Source organism: Pelophylax lessonae (assembly GCF_965119305.1).
Source record: "Pelophylax lessonae genome assembly, chromosome: 2".
Classification (NCBI taxonomy): Eukaryota; Metazoa; Chordata; class Amphibia; order Anura; family Ranidae; genus Pelophylax; species Pelophylax lessonae.
In genome coordinates, this window is record NC_138769.1 from 630,874,612 (window position 1) to 630,893,984 (window position 19,373).

The 19,373-nt window shown below is 43.6% G+C and overlaps 1 protein-coding gene across 1 annotated transcript in view; it reads right to left on the bottom strand.

Moving 5' to 3' along the window:
• The window catches only part of FLT3 (fms related receptor tyrosine kinase 3), a gene marked incomplete at its 3' end in the record, with an annotated part of 140,654 nt that overhangs the window by 91,201 nt on the left and 30,080 nt on the right, over positions 1 to 19,373 (bottom strand). Inside the window, 1 exon segment of the mRNA XM_082248175.1 lies at positions 1,127 to 1,236. Within this exon segment, the coding sequence (XP_082104301.1) occupies positions 1,127 to 1,236 (110 nt within the window).

Genomic DNA, 19,373 nt, shown 5'->3' on the forward strand with positions numbered 1-19,373 from the left:
TGAACACCCCGCACATTGCACAATGGCAGTAAAGGTGTCAGTGCGTTGCCTGACCAATATAAACAAATTTGCAAAAAGTGGCCACCTCCTCTACCTATAACTGGTCTTAACAGTAAGAAGCACTGGAAGGGCAAACGCAGATCAAAAAAGCAAGGAGATTTCCAGTCACTACTTACCAACCAGCCAGCGACCAACTGAATTAACTTGTCTAACAGTATGCGTTAAAAGCAGGGGTGCCTTGCCGTGGCCTGCAACTTACGCATGTATTTGCAAATATGTGCAACTAAAACCCTGCTTTTAACGCATACTGTTAGACAGGTTAATTTGGTTGGTCGCTGGCTGGTTGGTAAGTAGTGACTGGAAATCTCCTTGCTTTTTTGATCTGTGTTTGCCCTTCCAGTGCTTTTTACTGTTAAGACCAGTTATAGGTGGAGGAGATGACCACTTTTTGCAACTTTGTTTATATTGGTTAGGCAACGCACTGACACCTTTGCTGCCATTGTGCAGTGTGCTGGGTGTTCAGTGTGACCCTGCGCCTTTAAGGAAGGGTGGGCTCCCTCCAGTCACCTGTCCTCCATCTATCTCATCAGAATGCATGTCCTCCCATTGTGGAGACTCTTTAAAGGTAGAGTAAGGGACTGCAGATATCAGGGTGCCTTGCCGTGGCCTGCAGCTTACGCATGTATTTGCAAATGTGTGCAACTAAACCCCTGTTTTTAACACAACTGTTAGACAGGTTCATTCAGGTGGTCGCTGGCTGGTTGGTAAGTAGTGACTGGAAATCTCCTTGCTTTTTTGATCTGCACTTGCCCTTCCAGTGCTTCTTACTGTTAAGACCAGTTATAGGTGGAGGAGCCGGAGGTGACCCCTTTTTTCAACTTCCAGCATCTCCTGTTGCATTCTCCATAATATAAAACAGATTTAAAAAAAGTAACCATGGGTGTGGGTGCCCCTAATATTGTTCACAGCAGTTGTGCAAACCCAGAAACGCCAGCGCAGCAAACTTAGTAATGGAATCCCTGGGAGATATAAGAATCGGTCAGCGTTACCAGAAAAGGTTGCGTTTTCCATGCTGTACTGTATTAGATGTATTTTTTTATAAATAAAGCATGGTCATATTACTAACCTCCAATTCAGTCTCTGTGTCTTCTTTTTCCTCATAGTTCGTCAATAAATAACATTTGATAACTGCTGAGTTTTGGATAGTGACCACAAAGATGCTGAAAAAGATAGCAGCTAGAAAATAAAAACAGAGGTTTAGATCACCTTAGTTTACGGTTTTCATTCCCTAAATGTCACCCTTTACAGTGGGAACATGTTACATGTTTCACCCTAAAAACGAGTGGAACATGAAACATGTTCCCAATGGGGGACTTATCGTTTAGGCTTGGTTCACACTAGTGCACACTAGTACAAATTAGATGTGTTTCCCTGCATCCAATTTTTACCCCTTATCCTCAAACGGAAGTGTAAATCTAGTCTAAAAGAAAGAATACTACTAATTAATTAATCTACTATGCTTAATCTTCTGCCAACCAATACTTTTTAACTATCTTATCTCTACCTCAAGTTCCCTTTATATGCTTCAGCACTAGGAGTCTTTTTACTTTATGTTCCCCATTGTTCACTGCACCACAAGGTGTCTTTCTTTTTACCTCATGTTTCAAGATGCATGTTACACCACAAAATGCCTTATTTCTACCTCATGTTCCCTGTTGTATGCTTTACCACATCCTTCTCATCCTGTTCTTAATATATACTTATGTCAGGTGGTTGGAAGGACAATAACTCTTTATTTCCCCCCTCCCCCCAAGCTCAGACAGCTGTACCACATAATAAAATGTTTGATGTAAATAAAGGTCAGTAAGCTCTCCGTCTATCACAAAGAAATAGCGTCAGAAGTGTAAAGCTACCAGCAGACATTAGATGGTGGTCAGACCTGCCAGAGTGATCCATACATGCATGCTTAAGCCAACAAAAAAAAATGGTATAAAAGCATCTGGTAGCAGAGGTGCACAGGCCAAATGAAAAGGAGGTCCTCAACCTAAATAAAAGTTAGATTTTATTTAGCATTCAACACATTTTGTGGGTGACTGCCACCTCTCATATTAGACATATTGTATAACATAGACTTGGTGAAACAAACATATGTTTTTTTTTTTTTCTTTTTTTTTTCCACACTATTGTCCCACCATTTCTAAGTTTCACTTATTTTAACTGAGGTCGAGCCAACCCCAGAGATTTGGGGGCAACCACTTTTCCCCAAAGACCCGCATGGAGGCAGATGTATTCTCTACATACCAATTTCTTAGGTTGCACACATTACATATGTGTTCCCTTGCAACCTCACCAGATGTGAGTTATCTGTCTCTACCTTCATTTATCTCCTCAACTACACTCACTTTGTTGCATCAATAATACTACACCACAAGGGTTCTCCTGCCTGTTTTCTATTATATTTTTATTTCTGAAAGTCTCTGATTTATCTGCATTTTGGGAGATGAACAGTTTCAAGATTTATTTTTAACCACTTGCCGTCTGCTCACGTTGAGCCTACTGCGGCAAAGTGGTTCGTTATCGTCTGGCGACGTAGACCTACGTCGCCAGACACTCCCCTTTCTCGGCGGTGCTCGCGCGCCGCCGGAGGCTCTCTCCCGCTGTATTCAGTCACAGCGGGAGTCGGGCCAGGGGAGGAGCAGCGGCGATCGCCGCTGCTCTTCCCCGATCGTCGGGGAATCGAATGTGGAGATCCGCCTGCTTGTGTAAACACAAGCGGGCGGATCTCCTAAGTGACAGGCAGGGTCAGATTGCAGGGTTCAGCATAGTTGAACCCTCGATCTGTCCTTGTGTCACACAGTCACCTCCCCCCACACACGTTAGTAAGCACCAGGCATACATTAACCCCTCCCTCTCCAATACAATTAACCCCTTCCTTGCCAGTGTCATTTTTACAGTAACATTGCATATATATATAGCACTGATTACTGCAGTAATGTCACTGGTACCCCCAAAAGTGTCAAAAATGTCAGTCAAGGGTCCGATCTGTCTGCTGCAATGTCGCAGTCCCGCAAAAAAAATCGCAGATCGCCGCCATTACGCGTTAAAAAAAACACCAAAAATGACAGAAATCTTTCCCTTTGTTAGTAAACGCAATAACTTTTGCGCAAACTAATCAAAATACGCTTATTGTGATTTTTTTTTTACCAAACATTGGCCAAAAATTTTAAAAAAATTTGATTTTTACATTTTTTTTTGGGGGGGGGGGGGGGGGATTTCATATAAAAAAATGTTAAAAATATTGTTATTTTTTCAAAATAAACGCTCTTTTTTTGTTTATAGCGCAAAAAGTAAAAATCGCACAGGTGATCAAATACCACCAAAAGAAAGCTCTGTTTGTGGGGAAAAAAAGGACGTAAATTTCGTTTGGGTACGGCGTCGCACGACCGCGCAATTGTCAGTTAAAGTCGCACAGCGCCGAGTCGCAAAAAGTGGCCCAGATGTAAGACAGCAAAATCCTCTAGTGGTAAAGTGGTTAAACCAGCAGAGTTGGGGGATGGAGCCTGAACAAGGCGCTCGTCGGGTGCTCACGCTAGGAACTCCAGGAGATCCCATCCAACCCAGGTAGCGATGATTAAGTTGGACAAGTAGGACCATTACATTAAATATTTAGCAAGAACTTTATATAATAAAAAAATCTTTAAGCTTTATTGGGAAAGTGAGAAATAAAAAAGGAGAAATATTACACTCAAGAACAGAATTAGACCAGGTTTTTCAAAATGATTATAGTGCTCTATATGCAGTCCGGAAAAGAGTATGCAAGATGTAGAACAAAGAAGGGGAAAAAAAAGACAAGATTATTTAAAGGAAGCTAGGCTACCTAAAATATCTGAGGAAAGGCTGCAATTATTAGAGGTACCAATAACCCTAGAGGAGATCAATAGAGATTTAAAAAATACACCAACAGGCAAGGGCCCAGGGCCAGATGGATTTTTTTGATAGGCTATTTTAAAAAGTTTAAAGAGCAACTGAAACCAAAACTACAGTCTCTCACAAAAGTGAGTACACCCCTCACATTTTTGTAAACATTTTATTATATCTTTTCATGTGACAACACTGAAGAAATGACACTTTGCTACAATGTAAAGTAGACATTAGACATTAATGGCTGTGTGTTGAGTTATTTTGAGGGGGCAGCAAATTTACACTGTTATACAAGCTGTACACTCACTACTTTACATTGTAACAAAGTGTTATTTCTTCAGTGTTGTCACATGAAAAGATATAATAAAATATTTACAAAAATGTGAGGGTTGTACTTACTTTTGTGAGATACTGTATGTAAGTATATGAACGAGCTAGGAGAAGGAAATGAAATGAGGAAGGAATCCCTGTTAGCACGTCACAGTGATACCAAAAGAAGAGAAAGATGCAACCCTATGCTCCAGTTATAGGCCAATAGTACTTCTAAATGCAGACACAAAACTGTATGCAAAAGTATTAGCTAACAAACTATAAGAACTGATGCCTGTATGGATCCATGCAGATCAGACAGGGTTTAAGGCAGGGAGGGAATGTAAAGATAATGGAATAAGAACATTACTCTTATTGAATAAACTTAAATGTGGAAAGATCCCTGCGCTATTTCTGTCAATAGACGCCAAAAAGGCATTTGACAGAGTAGACTGGAGATTTATGATGAATACTTTGGAGAATATAGGAATGGGACCTAGGATGGTTGGGTGGATCAAAGTGTTATACAACCACCCTACGGCCTCAGTGAAAGTAAACAGTGGCCTATCGCCACCCTTTGAAATGTTCAACGCCACTAGATAGGGGTGCTTATATCTTTTAAGGCCTCATGCACACAGGGTGTTTGAAAAAAATGAGCTGCAAAGCCAGTTCTGACGCCAGGAAAAAGCAGCTGAAAAAAACGTGCTTTTAGAAGCGTTTTGTATTGGCGTTAATGCACGTTTTAGCCACATTTAGCAGCCCTCTTCTATTTTCTTTCTCTGCCCTCTTCTATTTTCTAACCTCAAATCCAACTACTACAGCTTAAAAACATGTCCTAACGCTGTATGCGGCGTTAAACAGCCTTTAGCAGAGCCAGGCGTTTTTACAGCATAATGCTGCTGCTCCAGAACGCCCTGGCCCTGGGTTTTTTTTTTACAGCTTGAAAACGGCACTTACAGCTCCAAAAAGCCTGTGTGTGCATGAGGCCATAAAATAACATGAAGGGGCTTTTTAAGCTGCAAAAAAAAAAAAAAACGCCTGACGCTCCTAAACGCAGCTGTAAGAACGCCCTGTGTGCATGAGGCCTAAAAAACGCCCTGTGTGCATGAGGCCTAAAAACGCCCTGTGTGCATGAGGCCTAAAAACGCCCTGTGTGCATGAGGCCTTAGTGTTAAGTTGTTCCAGCATTACGTAGCACAAACAATTGCAATTTTTTTAATAAAATATTTATGTTTACCTTGTTTTTATCCTTTATTGCATCTAATCTGCTGATTTCTTACAACTTCTTTACAAGTACTTCCTGTCTCAATGCATTTACTCGAGCAATGGCTGCATGTTATTTCACAGGCCTGGTTTCTTGACGGTGACAAAAGTGGCCCATGCCTGCATCACAGATCCAGATAGCAAGCAATTGAGCTGCAAGTTTGAAAGTGACATGCTAAGACATTGGTAGATGTGCCAGGCTTCACAAGCAGTGTTAATTTTGTCAACGAAAATATTTCCGTCAATATTTTCGTCAGTGGCCTTTTTACAGTGACGAAAAACAAACAAAAAATACCCCACATTTATGTTCACTGACGAAATCTATGGCGAAAATCAATTCCGTTTACATTAGCGAACCAAAACGAAACGGAAATGTGAGGCAGGTGCGTTTACCCTCTTGAACTTCCGATTTCCACGGAGCTCTGACTGCTTCCGCTCCCAGCAAGCAAGCGACTGTAGAGGCCAGCATTACAGGCCTTTGAGTCCTCAGACGACCGCCCAGGGCAGCACTGTGCATTACAGGCTTTCCAAGTCCCGACGAGAGTCCCACTACCGACTCACGACGATAACCATCCAGAACACAGGGCACTGTGAATGTGTACATTACAATTACAGGCCTGAGGCCTATCTTTATACCACCGTCCATCCAGAGCACTGTGTGTACATTACAGACCTCCTCTAACAACCATCCAGAGCACTGTTCAGTATTACAGGCCTCTCATACCACCATCCAGAGCACTGTGCAGCATTACACGCCTCTCAGACCAAAATCTGGAGCACTGTGCCGTATTACAGCCACCGTCCAGAGTACTGCGCAGCATTACACGCCTCTCAGACCACCATTCAAGAGGACAGTGCAGCATTACACGCATCTCAGACCACCATCCAGAGCACTGTGCAGCATTACAGATCTCCTCCGACCACTGTCTAGAGCACTGGGTAGCATTACAGACCTCCTCAGACCACCGTCAGAGGACTGTACAGCATTACAGGCCTCTTTACTGTCCTCAAACTGTCCAGAGCACTGTGCATTGCAGGCCTCCTCCTCACCATCCACATCCGGACCTCACCAAGGCAAGTCGGACTCAGAGTGAGTCATTCCTATGTATGCATCCCCATTGCTGCACAAACCATACAGAAATGTCGGCGTCTGTGACTGGTAGAAAGAGAAGAGAAGATCTATGGATGTATTTTACATTTGATTCTAAGGACAACAAGACCCTTTGCAAACCATATGGAGCGACACTTGCTGGCAAAAATAACAACAAGTGTCATTTGCGGATAACTCATCCCGAAATTCATACAAAGGTAAGCAAAGCACACTTCACTTTTGGTGATAACAGTCTTATCTATGTACATTGCAGGGATTTTTTTTTTACCAAACTTTGTTGCAGTCAGATGTCATACCTATTGTTATTCTGAAGTAATAATAGCTGTTTGTTTGTCTGTCCATGTTAGGCACTTTAGTAACTGAATCTTATTGGGAGTGATTTCATAATATCTATCAGCTGCTGCTTTCCCCGAATTGAAGTATCTCATCAAAATATATATAGAGCCGCCTGCCCCGAGCATCTGAGTCCCCGCTGCCGAGTGGGGCGGGAGCGCGCAGGCGCCCAACCGACATAGAGCTACATCGGTTCGCGCAGGAGGGCCGCCCTGCCGCAGTAAAACTGCGGCGGGCGGTCTGGAAGCGGTTAATCTCCAAGCAGGGTAAGTCGACAAACGTCCCTATTAATCTCCAAGGTAAAGGGTCTAATCTCTCAAAGCGCTGGCTGGATGTGCGGGAATACTGAACCAGTTTTTACCGTAGCTTCAGCTACATACAGTATACCGCGCTGAGCAATCACGGTAAACGATGTATAAATATTATTGAATACAAAGTAGTCCTCACATTTTATACTCCCCCTACGGTACAGAAGGGGGGTAGTCTTATATGGCGAGTATAGCCCATAACCTATGTTTTAACTTGAAAATTAGGGGGTCGTCTTATACGGTATATTCAGGGGAGGACTGGGAAGGGGGGCAGGGTGGCAATTGCCCCCCGGCTGCTCTGTTGCTGGGTAAAAAGGCCACACTCAGGGCTGGATTAATGTAGGGGCCAGAGACTGTATACAGCCTCTGGTCGCCACTACACAATGTTATATTTGGAGAGCTGCAGCGGAGCGGTATGAGTGTGCAGAGTACGCTCCTGCACCTGGCCGGCACAATACTAACACAGTCACTTCCCTGTAAGGCAGAGTGATCTCCGCCCGACAGGATCTTCCTAGGCTCTGCCTGGCGTAATGTCATGTATTTTTGTTAAAACTCCTTTGTTGCTATTAACATTAAATTATGTTACCACATTGCATCATGTTTGACTTGCTTCATAACATAAATATAGGTTATAAAACCAGGTGGGCATGGATGGTGAGCTGATTCGATGGTTCAATGGGCCACTTGACTGGATTTGCCCCCCACGCCTAAAGCTACCAGCCCTCCCCTGGGTATACAGTGCCTTGCGAAAGTATTCGGCCCCCTTGAACTTTGCGACCTTTTGCCACATTTCAGGCTTCAAACATAAGGATATAAAACTGTAATTTTTTGTGAAGAATCAACAACAAGTAGGACACAATCATGAAGTGGAACGAAGTTTATTGGATATTTCAAACTTTGTTCACAAATAAAAAACTGAAAAATTGGGCGTGCAAAATTATTCAGCCCCTTTACTTTCAGTGCAGCAAACTCTCTCCAGAAGTTCAGTGAGGATCTCTGAATGATCCAATGTTGACCTAAATGACTACTGATTATAAATAGAATCCACCTGTGTGTAAACAAGTCTCAGTATAAATGCACCTGCACTGTGATAGTCTCAGAGGTCCGTTTAAAGCGCAGAGAGCATCATGAAGAACAAGGAACACACCAGGCAGGTCCGAGATACTGTTGTGGACAAGTTTAAAGCCGGATTTGGATACAAAAAGATTTCCCAAGCTTTAAACATCCCAAGGAGCACTGTGCAAGCGATAATATTGAAATGGAAGGAGTATCAGACCACTGCAAATCTACAAAGACCTGGCCGTCCCTCTAAACTTTCAGCTCATACAATGAGAAGACTGATCAGAGATGCAGCCAAGAGGCCCATGATCACTCTGAATGAACTGCAGAGATCTACAGCTGAGGTGGGAGACTCTGTCCATAGGACAACAATCAGTCGTATACAGAGATGTATAGTAACGAAGTAGAACTACTTAAGTACTGTACTTAAGTACCGAAATGCGGTATCTGTACTTTCCTAGAGTAGAATTTTTTTCTCCTACTTCTACTTTTACTTCACTACATTTTTTCGATGATTTCGATACTTCTACTCAAGTATTTTTTTTTTTGTGCTGCATAGTTACTCGTTACTTTTAAAAAAATTACCACTGCCAGAACAGTAGATGGCAGGTTGCATAAAGCTCAAAAAAAATGTGTATAATGTAATTTGTAAATCAGCGCATACGAAAATAAAGGCTGTGTATAATAAAAGCTGCTATACCAAATCTTTCCAATAAAAAGAAAATATGAAAAAAACAAATAAATGGTGCTACAGCGCTTAAAGTGCATCAAGAAACTACTAACAAACACAGGTTAATCATTTGAATAAATCATTTGAAATAATAAAAAACAATATGATGTTCAAACTTTTGACTTCTTTCTTTAATAACTACATAACACAGTACTTGTACTTCTACTTTCAGTACTTGAGTAGAAATTTTTTTTCAAAACTACTGGTACTTTTTACTTTTAGTACTTAAGTAGCAAATTTTTTGAAAAAATTACTTGCAATGCTTAAGTAAAAAAAATGTTGAATACTTTAGTACTTCTACTTAAGTAACTTTTTCTGCGAGCACTTCCACTTCTACTCAAGTCACTTTTTGATTGAGCACTTGTACTTTTACTCAAGTAGAAATTTCGAGTACTTTATACAAGTCTGGTCGTATACTGCAAAAATCTGGCCTTTATGGAAGAGTGGCAAGAAGAAAGCCATTTCTTAAAGATATCCATAAAAAGTGTAGTTTAAAGTTTGCCACAAGCCACCTGGGAGACACACCAAACATGTGGAAGAAGGTGCTCTGGTCAGATGAAACCAAGATCGAACTTTTTGGCAACAATGCAAAACGTTATGTTTGGCGTAAAAGCAACACAGCTCATCACCCTGAACACACCATCCCCATTGTCAAACATGGTGGTGGCAGCATCATGGTTTGGGCCTGCTTTTCTTCAGCAGGGACAGGGAAGATGGTTAAAATTGATGGGAAGATAGATGGAGCCAAATACAGGACCATTTTGGAAGAAAACCTGATGGAGTCTGCAAAAGACCTGAGACTGGGACGTAGATTTGTCTTCCAACAAGACAATGATCCAAAACATAAAGCAAAATCTACAATGGAATGGTTCACACATAAACATATCCAGGTGTTAGAATGGCCAAGTCAAAGTCCAGACCTGAATCCAATCGAGAATCTGTGGAAAGAACTGAAAACTGCTGTTCACAAACGCTCTCCATCCAACCTCACTGAGCTCGAGCTGTTTTGCAAGGAGAAATGGGCAAAAATTTCAGTCTCTCGATGTGCAAAACTGATAGAGACATACCCCAAGCGACTTACAGCTGTAATCGCAGCAAAAGGTGGCGCTACAAAGTATTAACTTAAGGGGGCTGAATAATTTTGCATGCCCAATTTTTCAGTTTTTTTATTTTTTAAAAAAGTTTGAAATATCCGATAAATTTCGTTCCACTGTGTCCCACTTGTTGTTGATTCTTCACAAAAAATTACAGTTTTATATCTTTATGTTTGAAGCCTGAAATGTGGCAAAAGGTCGAAAAGTTCAAGGGTGCCGAATACTTTCGCAAAGCACTGTATGTTTAATTTTATCAACTATTTATACTTTAATTTCGGAGAGTTGGTGCGTAAATTTGGGCAGGCTGGTAGGGGTCCTAGTGCATCACTTTGCTCTGGGGCCCATGATGCTATTAAGAGCCCCTCCCCCCTGCTTGGTCCATCTGTAGAAGTATCAGTCTCTAATAAGGATGACCAATTGTACAAAGGCTCTACAGATATTGAGACCATTGATAACTGTGCTGCCAGTAGTCCAGCAGCTGGAGCGAATGGGGTAGGTTAAGGTAAATTGTTGTAAACAATAGAGGCAAAATATGCAGCTGCTCTTTAACCACTTGCCAACCGCCCACCGCACCCACGGCAGCGGGGATGCCGATCCATAGGACCGGCGGCCACGACTGCCGCCGGGCACCCGCGATCGCTCCCCGCTGAGAGAGGACGGTCAGCTGTTGAAAACACAGCTGACCGTTCTTCTCTCTGAAATGATCACAGAGTGCCTGTGATCCTTCTATATAGGATCACAGATCTCTATGGTCATTTCACAAGTAACTCCCCCCACAGTTAGAAAACACCCCCTAGGCTCACAATTAACCCTTTGATCACCCCTAGGTTAACCCCTTCCTGGTCAGTGTAATTAGTACAGTAACAGTGCATATTTTTAGCACTGATTACTGTAGTAATGTCGCTGGTCCCCCCCAAAAGTGTCAGTTAGGGGTTCGATCTGTCCGCCGCAATGTCGTAGTCCGCAAAAAATCGCAGATCGCCGCCATTACTAGTAAAACAAAATAAATATAAATGACAAATATTTCCCCTAGTTTGTAGACGCGATAACTTTTGCGTAAACCAATCAAAATTCGGTTGTTGCGATTTTTTTCCCCAAAAAATATGTAGCAGAATAAGGATGAAAAGTTTGATTTTTAAAATTTTTTTGGGGAATGTTATATAGCAGAATGTGAAAATTTTTTTTTTTTTTTTTTTTTGTTTTTTTCAGAATTGTCGCTCTTTTTTTATAGCGCAAAAAATAGAAGCCACACAGGTGATCAAATACCACCAAAAGAAAGCTCTATTTGTGGGATAAAAAGAACATATATTTTATCTCGGTACAGTGTTGCACCGCGCAATTGTCAGTTAAAATAACAGTGCCGAATCACAAAAAAATGGCCTGGTCATTAAGGGGGCAAATCCTTCCAGTCCAGAAGTGGCTAAAGCACATAATACTATAGGTGACCCATTTCAGCCAGATGGCACCACCACATGACCATCACAATGACCCATACCCATTTGGAGCAACAGTGGAGTGGTGTGCATCAGGGGTTCATTTCTTTTCACAGAACTTTCACAGTTCTACAGCAGTTCCAGTAAAACAGTTTGAGGAAGCCCACATCCTATTTTTCAACACCCAGTTATGCTTGGCATAAGCATCATAAATCAGCTGTAACCATAAAAGCTGGCGGGCTTCCCTTCTAGAGCTATTTAGAGAAGCGGCTTCAACAGTCAAAGCATCAAGCTGTTGTTGGGCTGATCATCTTTCCTGTTTAAAAGATATGTTACTTCCTGTGGATGCTAAAGGCTAGGAGATTGGGTTGGAAAAACCTGTATCTGATCTATAATATTAATGATACTATTTGTGTACCTGACCTCATTCTCTAATAACAAACACAACAAAGACATTTTAAAAGATGCTTTAATGGAACACATCATTTTATCTCTTATGTGAAACAAAAACATCAGTTGAAAAGAAGGCTGCAGATATCATTGCAGGGAACCTGTTATGGTGACTAGTGATGTCGCGAACATAAAATTCGCTGTTCGCGAACGGCGAACGCGAACATCGGCGAATGTTCGCGAACCGGCGAACATTGCGAACCGCCATAGACTTTAATAGGCAGGCGAATTTTAAAACCCACAGGGACTCTTTCTGGCCACAATAGTAATGGAAAAGTTGTTTCAAGGGGACAAACACCTGGACTGTGGCATGCCGGAGAGGGATCACACAAAAAAAAGTTCTTAAAAATTTTAATTTTTTGATAGAGAGCCAATTATTGGAAAAATTAAAAAAAAAAAAAAATTTCTTTGGATTTAGCATCTGGGGGGTCTAAAAAGTGTACCTGTGAAGTTTCAGCTCTGTAGCATGTCCGGAACCAGAAAAAAATACGAATTAGGGCTAGGGTTAGGGTTAGGGTTAGGGTTAGGGTTAGGGTTAGGGTTATTTTTATGGCTAGGCTTAGAGGGTTAGGGTTAAGGTTAGAGGGTTAGGGTTAGGTTTAGTGTTAGGGGCTAGGGTTAGGGTTACGGTGAGATACTTAGGGTTAGAGTTAGTAGCCCTACCCCTACCCCTCTAACTCTAACCCTAAGCACTAAAAATAACCCTAACCTTAGCCCTGACCCTAACCCTAACCCTAACCCTGATTCTATTTTTTTTTTCTGGTTCTGGACATGCTACAGAGCTGAAACTTCACAGGTACACTTTTTAGACCCCCCAGACAATAAATCCAAAGAAATTTTTTTTTTGTTAAGTTTTTTTTTTTCCAATAATTGGTTTTCTATCAAAAATGACAATTTTTAAGAACTTTTTTTGTGTGATATAGTGTCTAGGGGGTCTAAAAAGTGTACCTGTGAAGTTTCAGCTCTGTAGCATGTCCAGAACCAGAAAAAAAAGATAATTTTTCAGTAGAGCAGGGATGGTGGGAACCCCTTTTACACCTATATGATCTTTTTTTTCTGGTTCTTGACATGCTACATATATATATATATATATATTAAAAAAATACTCAAATACCAGCCCTCAAAGGGGCTTTTGGGGACAATATATATATATATATATATATATATATATATCACAGAACAAAAAAAATTACACAAATACCAGCCCTCAAAAGGGCTTTTGGGGGCAATAGATATATATATATATATATATCCAAAAAAAACTCAAATACCAGCCCTAGGAAGGGCTTTTTGGGGTGCTGTCCTTACAGCAGGAGTGTACCAAGAACACTGGCTAACAAGACCGGGAACTGTCCCCAGCTATAACAGCAGCAGCAGCACCAGCACTTTCCCTGCTCTCAGTAACACAGAAATGATCTAAAATGGATGCTGCCCTTGCTTATTTATAGGAGGTGGGAGGGTGTGGGAGGGAGGTATGCTGATTGGCCTGGAATGTGTCTGCTGACTGTGATGTTCAGGGTCAAAGTTTGCCTCAATGATGATGTATAGGAGGCGGACCGAACATCGCATATGTTCGCCCGCAGCGGCGAACGCGAACGTTCGAAGTTCGCCGGGAACCGTTCGCCGGCGAACCGTTCGGTACATCTCTAATGGTGACTAGAGGTTCCTTTCATTTCCTACAAATTATTCTCTCTGTGCCCCAATACCAACCACACCTATCAGATAAACTTTGATTGCAATTACTGTACATCTTGAAACTTGCCATTCCCCAATCCTACAAATCAATGACAGCTCCTCCTATCCAATAATGGTGAGCCCACTGAATTGTGGAGCTTAACTTATTGCAGTCAAACAGCTTTATCCTTATTTTGCAAAGAATAATATAATATGCAAAGAGAAACCAAAGCAGTAAAGCACATATTAGTTTACTGCTTGGATTAGTAAAATACATCTGGTTGGTTGTCGTAGTCATTTAGCACGGTGCTTGTTGCAGTGCAAGAAGGCACTCCTGTTTTTTTTGTGTTTTTTATTTATTTATTTTTTTGTTGTTTTTTTTTGTCTGTTTTTTTTTTTTTTTTTATTGGTTGAGTCAAATGGACTTGTGTTTTTTTTTCAAACTGACTAACTATGTAACTATGTGTTGTATGTGTGAAAAGTGTGTATTTCTTAGAAAACTTAAAGGGTAAGACCGCATTCACACTGGTCCGACTTGGACCGCGATTTGTCAGCCTGACAAGTCGCGGTCCGTCGCGCTCCCATTGTGTAGTACAGGAGCCATTCTAATAGGAGCGACACAAGTCGCTGCGACTTAGAAAAAGGGTCCTGTACTACTTAGGGGCGACCTGGAGGCGACTTGCATAGACATTAATTTTATGAAGTCCGTGCAAGTCGCGCCGAAGTCACGCTGCACGCGACTTCACAGGTCGCCCCCTAAGTCGGAGCGACCTAGTGTGAACCGAGCCTTACTCCACTTTTGTGGGGGGGAAAAAAATAGCAAATAAAGAAAAAACAATATAGCGTAGATGTAGCACCCTCCTAGGTAGGTGCTAGGAAAAAGAATAGTTTGCTCTGCCTGCTTCAAAGGGGAGCCTGATCTGTAGTTATGCCTGTTGCATGTGCCCAGTGGGTTATTCATCTGGGCTGAAGGAGTGTCCCCACTGTATCCAATAAGGGAGCCTATTGGACAGTGGAGGAAACCCAGCCAGTGTCACACAGGCTTTTGTGACTGTCCCAGTGGGTTGGCACAAGAGTGGTGCATCCTGGGATATGTTATAAAAGCCAGGGGCACATTTGACAGGGTGTCTTTGGGCGGGAAGCCAGGTCCCAGGAGGAGGGTGACGGCTGTCTCTCCTCCTGCCTGCATGGAAGGTGGTCACAGGCAGTCGGCCTGGTGAGAAAGAGTGTGGTGCTCAGCCAGGAGGTCCAGCAAGCTGACAAGTGGAGTTGGAAGCAGAGCAAAAAAGGTAAAAACAGTGTCCGTGAGTACCAGGGAGCTTGCCAGGGGTCTGCCTAGGAAGGGGACCACTCCAGGGAAAGTCAGTGGACAGAAAGTCAGCACACACAATCAGAGATAAAAGGGCTGCCAAGTTAGACCCTGAAGAGTAACCTAAACGAGAGTACATATTCTTTATCTTAAATTCAGTGGCGAGGTGAAGCAGCGGTCTTGCCGCATTCTGCAGTCAGTTGTCCTCAGAGATTGTGCATAGTTCAAGTTGAAGTATCCCGCTCATCCCTTCTCCCATCCAAGTTCCAATAAAAACACACAAAAAAAATCCCCTGGACTGTTCATTGTCTGAGCCGAGTATTTAAAGAGATAGGTTTCTACAGACTGTTGCTACGGGTAACCAAGGGGAATCCAAGAAGTGTAATTCTCAGCAGCACCCTAGGGGGCAATGCTACATATACATTTGCAACACAAATCATATTGTAATTGAATGTTATTCAAAATGAAATTACCTTTCCTTTTCAATCTGCAGCTGTTGTAATTTTCTGAAAATGCAATGCAATATGGCTACCTGGAGCTGTTCTGTACACAGAATGTGAACTGACCACACCCCCAAAAACATCATTTCCTGCTTGTGTGATTGGCTCACAAATTTCCCCAGAAGTCTGCTTATGATACAAGTCAGGTTTCTGGCATCCCCTGCAACAAAAATGTTATTTTGGTGAGATAGGAATACGTCTAAAGGGATGCAAACCCAGCAGATTTCCTCATTAGAGCCTTACAGCTGCCACAGCTGATTGATAATTATGAAACCACTCCCATTTGACCCACTCAGCACAGAGGCACAGAGAAACAAACAATGATTTCTTCAGAATAAGAAAAAGTAGGAATCTGCAACAACGTTTGTTATAATCCTTGCAATGTACAGAGATCCCCCAGCTGGGGAATGTTTTTTTCTCAACAAAAGTGGAGTTACACTTTAAAGCAGTATTAAACCCTAAAGCAAACATTTATTATATTGCAGTCTAACAATTCGTAGATGTTATGGCTGTATTAGTTTTCTATTTTAGACTTTCTTTCCTTTATTTCAGCTGGTAATCCAGCCAGTAAGTCTATTGTTTTTCAGAAGAACAAGCTATCCTGCAGATAGATCAGTTTACAGGCATGAGACAAACCATTTAACATTGACAGGGTTGCTTACAATGATTAGCTTTTGTTTATTCATGTAAAACCTTTATCCATAGGCGTGCTGGGGCACACCCTAATCACCCTGTGCAGTGCCAATTCCTCCTGCTTCCTGCTGCCCCCTGTCTCCCCCCTTCAGGATGGAGAGCGGGGGGAGGCTCTGGTCAGTGGCGTACCAACAGGGGGTGCGGGGGGGCAGGCCGTCCTGGGTGCCACGCACAGAGGGGGTGCCTGTGTCCTGCCCGGCGCAACCGGGCCACCCGCATCTCTGTGTGAAGGCAGCTGAAGTGGCAGCTCCTTCAGTTCGCTCTGCCCGTGCGGGGGGGGGGGGTGTCGGGAAGAAGGTGAGTGAGAGTGCCTGAGGAGCCTCGTGTGTGTGCTGGATAGGAGGAACATGGGGCAGCTGCATATAGATGAATTGATCTTTCCATATTCCTCCTGCTGACGCTGAATGCCTGATTCTCCTCCTCTCAGCGGCTACAGGAGGAATATGGAAAGATCATGCAGCTGCCCCATCCCCCTCCTATACAACTTCTTTTGCCCCCCCCCCCACACTCCCCAGTGCTCTTTACCCCCCCTCAGTGCTTTTAACCCCCCCCCCCCCAGTGCTCTTAACCCCCCCAGTGCTCTTAACCCTCCTTCAGTGCTCTTAACCCCCCCAGTGCTCTTAGCTCCCCCCAGTGCACTTAAGCCCCCCCCGGTGCTCTTCAGCTTCCCACAGTCTTTCTCATCCCCCCCTGCTCTCTGGCTCCCCCAGTGCTCTCCACCCCCTGTGCTCTCTGGCTCCCCCCTCAGTGATTTCCAGTTCCCCCCCATTGCTCTTCAGTTCCCCCCCTCCCCCTGTGCTATCCATCCCCCTGGTTTTACCTGCCCACCCCCCCCAGTGCTCCCTGTCCCCCCCCAGTGCTCCCTGTCCCCCCCAGTGCTCTTCACCCCCTGTGCCTTCCAACCCGCCTGCAATACTTTCCAAACCCCCCCTTAATTCTCTTCAGTCCCCCCCATGGTGATTTTTGCCATTCAGCTCCTCCAGTGCTCTCTGCTTCCCCTGTGCTCTCCGGCCCCCCTAGTGCTCTTCTATCTTCTATCATGTCTGCAGTCTCTGACCATCTCTTGTATCATGTCCGCAGTCTCTGACCATCTGTTGTATCATGTCCGAAGTCTCTGACCATCTGTTGTATCATGTCTGAAGTCTCTGACCATCTCATGTATCATGTCCTCAGTCTCTGACCATCTCTTGTATCATGTCCTCAGTCTCTGTACATCTCTTGTATAATGTCCGCAGTCTCGGATCATCTCTTTTTTTTTTCCATAAACAAATTTTTATCTCTTATATCATGTCCACAGTCTCTGACCATCTCTTGTATCACGTCTGCAGTGTCTGACCATCTACTGTATCATGTCTGCAGTCTCTGATCATCTCTTGTATCACGTCTTCAGTGTCTGACCATCTACTGTATCATGTCCTCAGTCTCTGACCATCTCTTGTATCATGTCCTCAGTCTCTGATAATCTCTTGTATCATGTCCTCAGTCTCTGACCATCTCTTGCATCATGTCCTCAGTCTCTGACCATCTCTTGTATCATGTCCGCAGTCTCTGACCATCTCTTGTATCATGTACGCAGTCTCTGACCATCTCTTGTTTCACGTCTGCAGTCTCCGATCATCTCTTGTATCACGTCTGCAGTGTCTGACCATCTACTGTATCATGTTCACAGTCTCTAATCTCTCCCCTGGTTTTCCCTTCCCACCCCCCTCCCCCCCTCCCCCCCCCAGTGCTCCCTGTCCCCCCCAGTGCTCTTCACCCTCTGCGCCTTCCAACCCCCCCTGCAATGCTTTCCAAACCCCCCCTTAATTCTCTCCAGTCCCCCCCCCCCATGGTGATTTTTGCCATTCAACTCCTCCAGTGCTCTCTGCTTCCCCTGTGCTCTCCGGCCCCCCTAATGCTCTTCTATCTTCTATCATGTCTGCAGTCTCTGACCTTCTCTTGTATCATGTCCGCAGTCTCGGATCATCTCTTGTATCATATCCGCAGTCTCTGACCATCTCTTGTATCATGTACACAGTCTCTGACCATCTCTTGTTTCACGTCTGCAGTCTCCGATCATCTCTTGTATCACGTCTGCAGTGTCTGATCATCTACTGTATCATGACTGCAGTCTCTGATCATCTCTTGTATCACATCTGCAGTGTCTGACCATCTACTGTATCATGTCCTCAGTCTCTGACCATCTCTTGTATCATGTCCTCAGTCTCTGATCATCTCTTGTATCATATCCTCAGTCTCTGACCATCTCTTACATCATGTCCTTAGCCTCTGACCTTCTACTGTATCATGTTCACAGTCTCTAATCTCTCCCCTGGTTTTCCCTGCCCACCCCCCCCCCCAGTGCCCCCTGCCCCCCCTGCCCCCCCAGTGCTCTTCACCCCCTGCGCCTTCCAACACCCCTGCAATGCTTTCCAAACCCCCCCTTAATTCTCTCCAGTCCCCCCCATGGTGATTTTTGCCATTCAGCTCCTCCAGTGCTCTCTGCTTCCCCTGTGCTCTCCGGCCCCCCTAGTGCTCTTCTATCATGTCTGCAGTCTCTGACCTTCTCTTGTATCATGTCCGCAGTCTCTGACCATCTCTTGTATCATGTCCGCAATCTCTGACCATCTGTTGTATCATGTCCTCAGTCTCTGACCATCTCGTGTATCATGTCCTCAGTCTCTGACCATCTCATGTATCATGTCCTCAGTCTTTGACCATCTCTTGTATCATGTCCTCAGTCTCTGTCCATCTCTTGTATAATGTCCGCAGTTACGGATCATCTCTTATATCATGTCCACAGTCTCTGACCATCTCTTGTATCACGTCTGCAGTGTCTGACCATCTACTGTATCATGACCGCAGTCTCTGATCATCTCTTTTATCACATCTGCAGTGTCTGACCATGTACTGTATCATGTCCTCAGTCTCTGACCATCTCTTGTATCATGTCCTCAGTCTCTGATCATCTCTTGTATCATATCCTCAGTCTCTGACCATCTCTTACATCATGTCCTTAGTCTCTGACCATCTCTTGTATCATGTCCGCAGTCTCGGATCATCTCTTGTATCACGTCTGCAGTGTCTGATCATCTCTTGTACCACGTCTGCAGTCTCTGACCATCTCTTGTATCACGTCTGCAGTGTCTGACCATCTACTGTATCAAGTTCACAGTCTCTAATCATCTCTTGTATCACGTCTGCAGT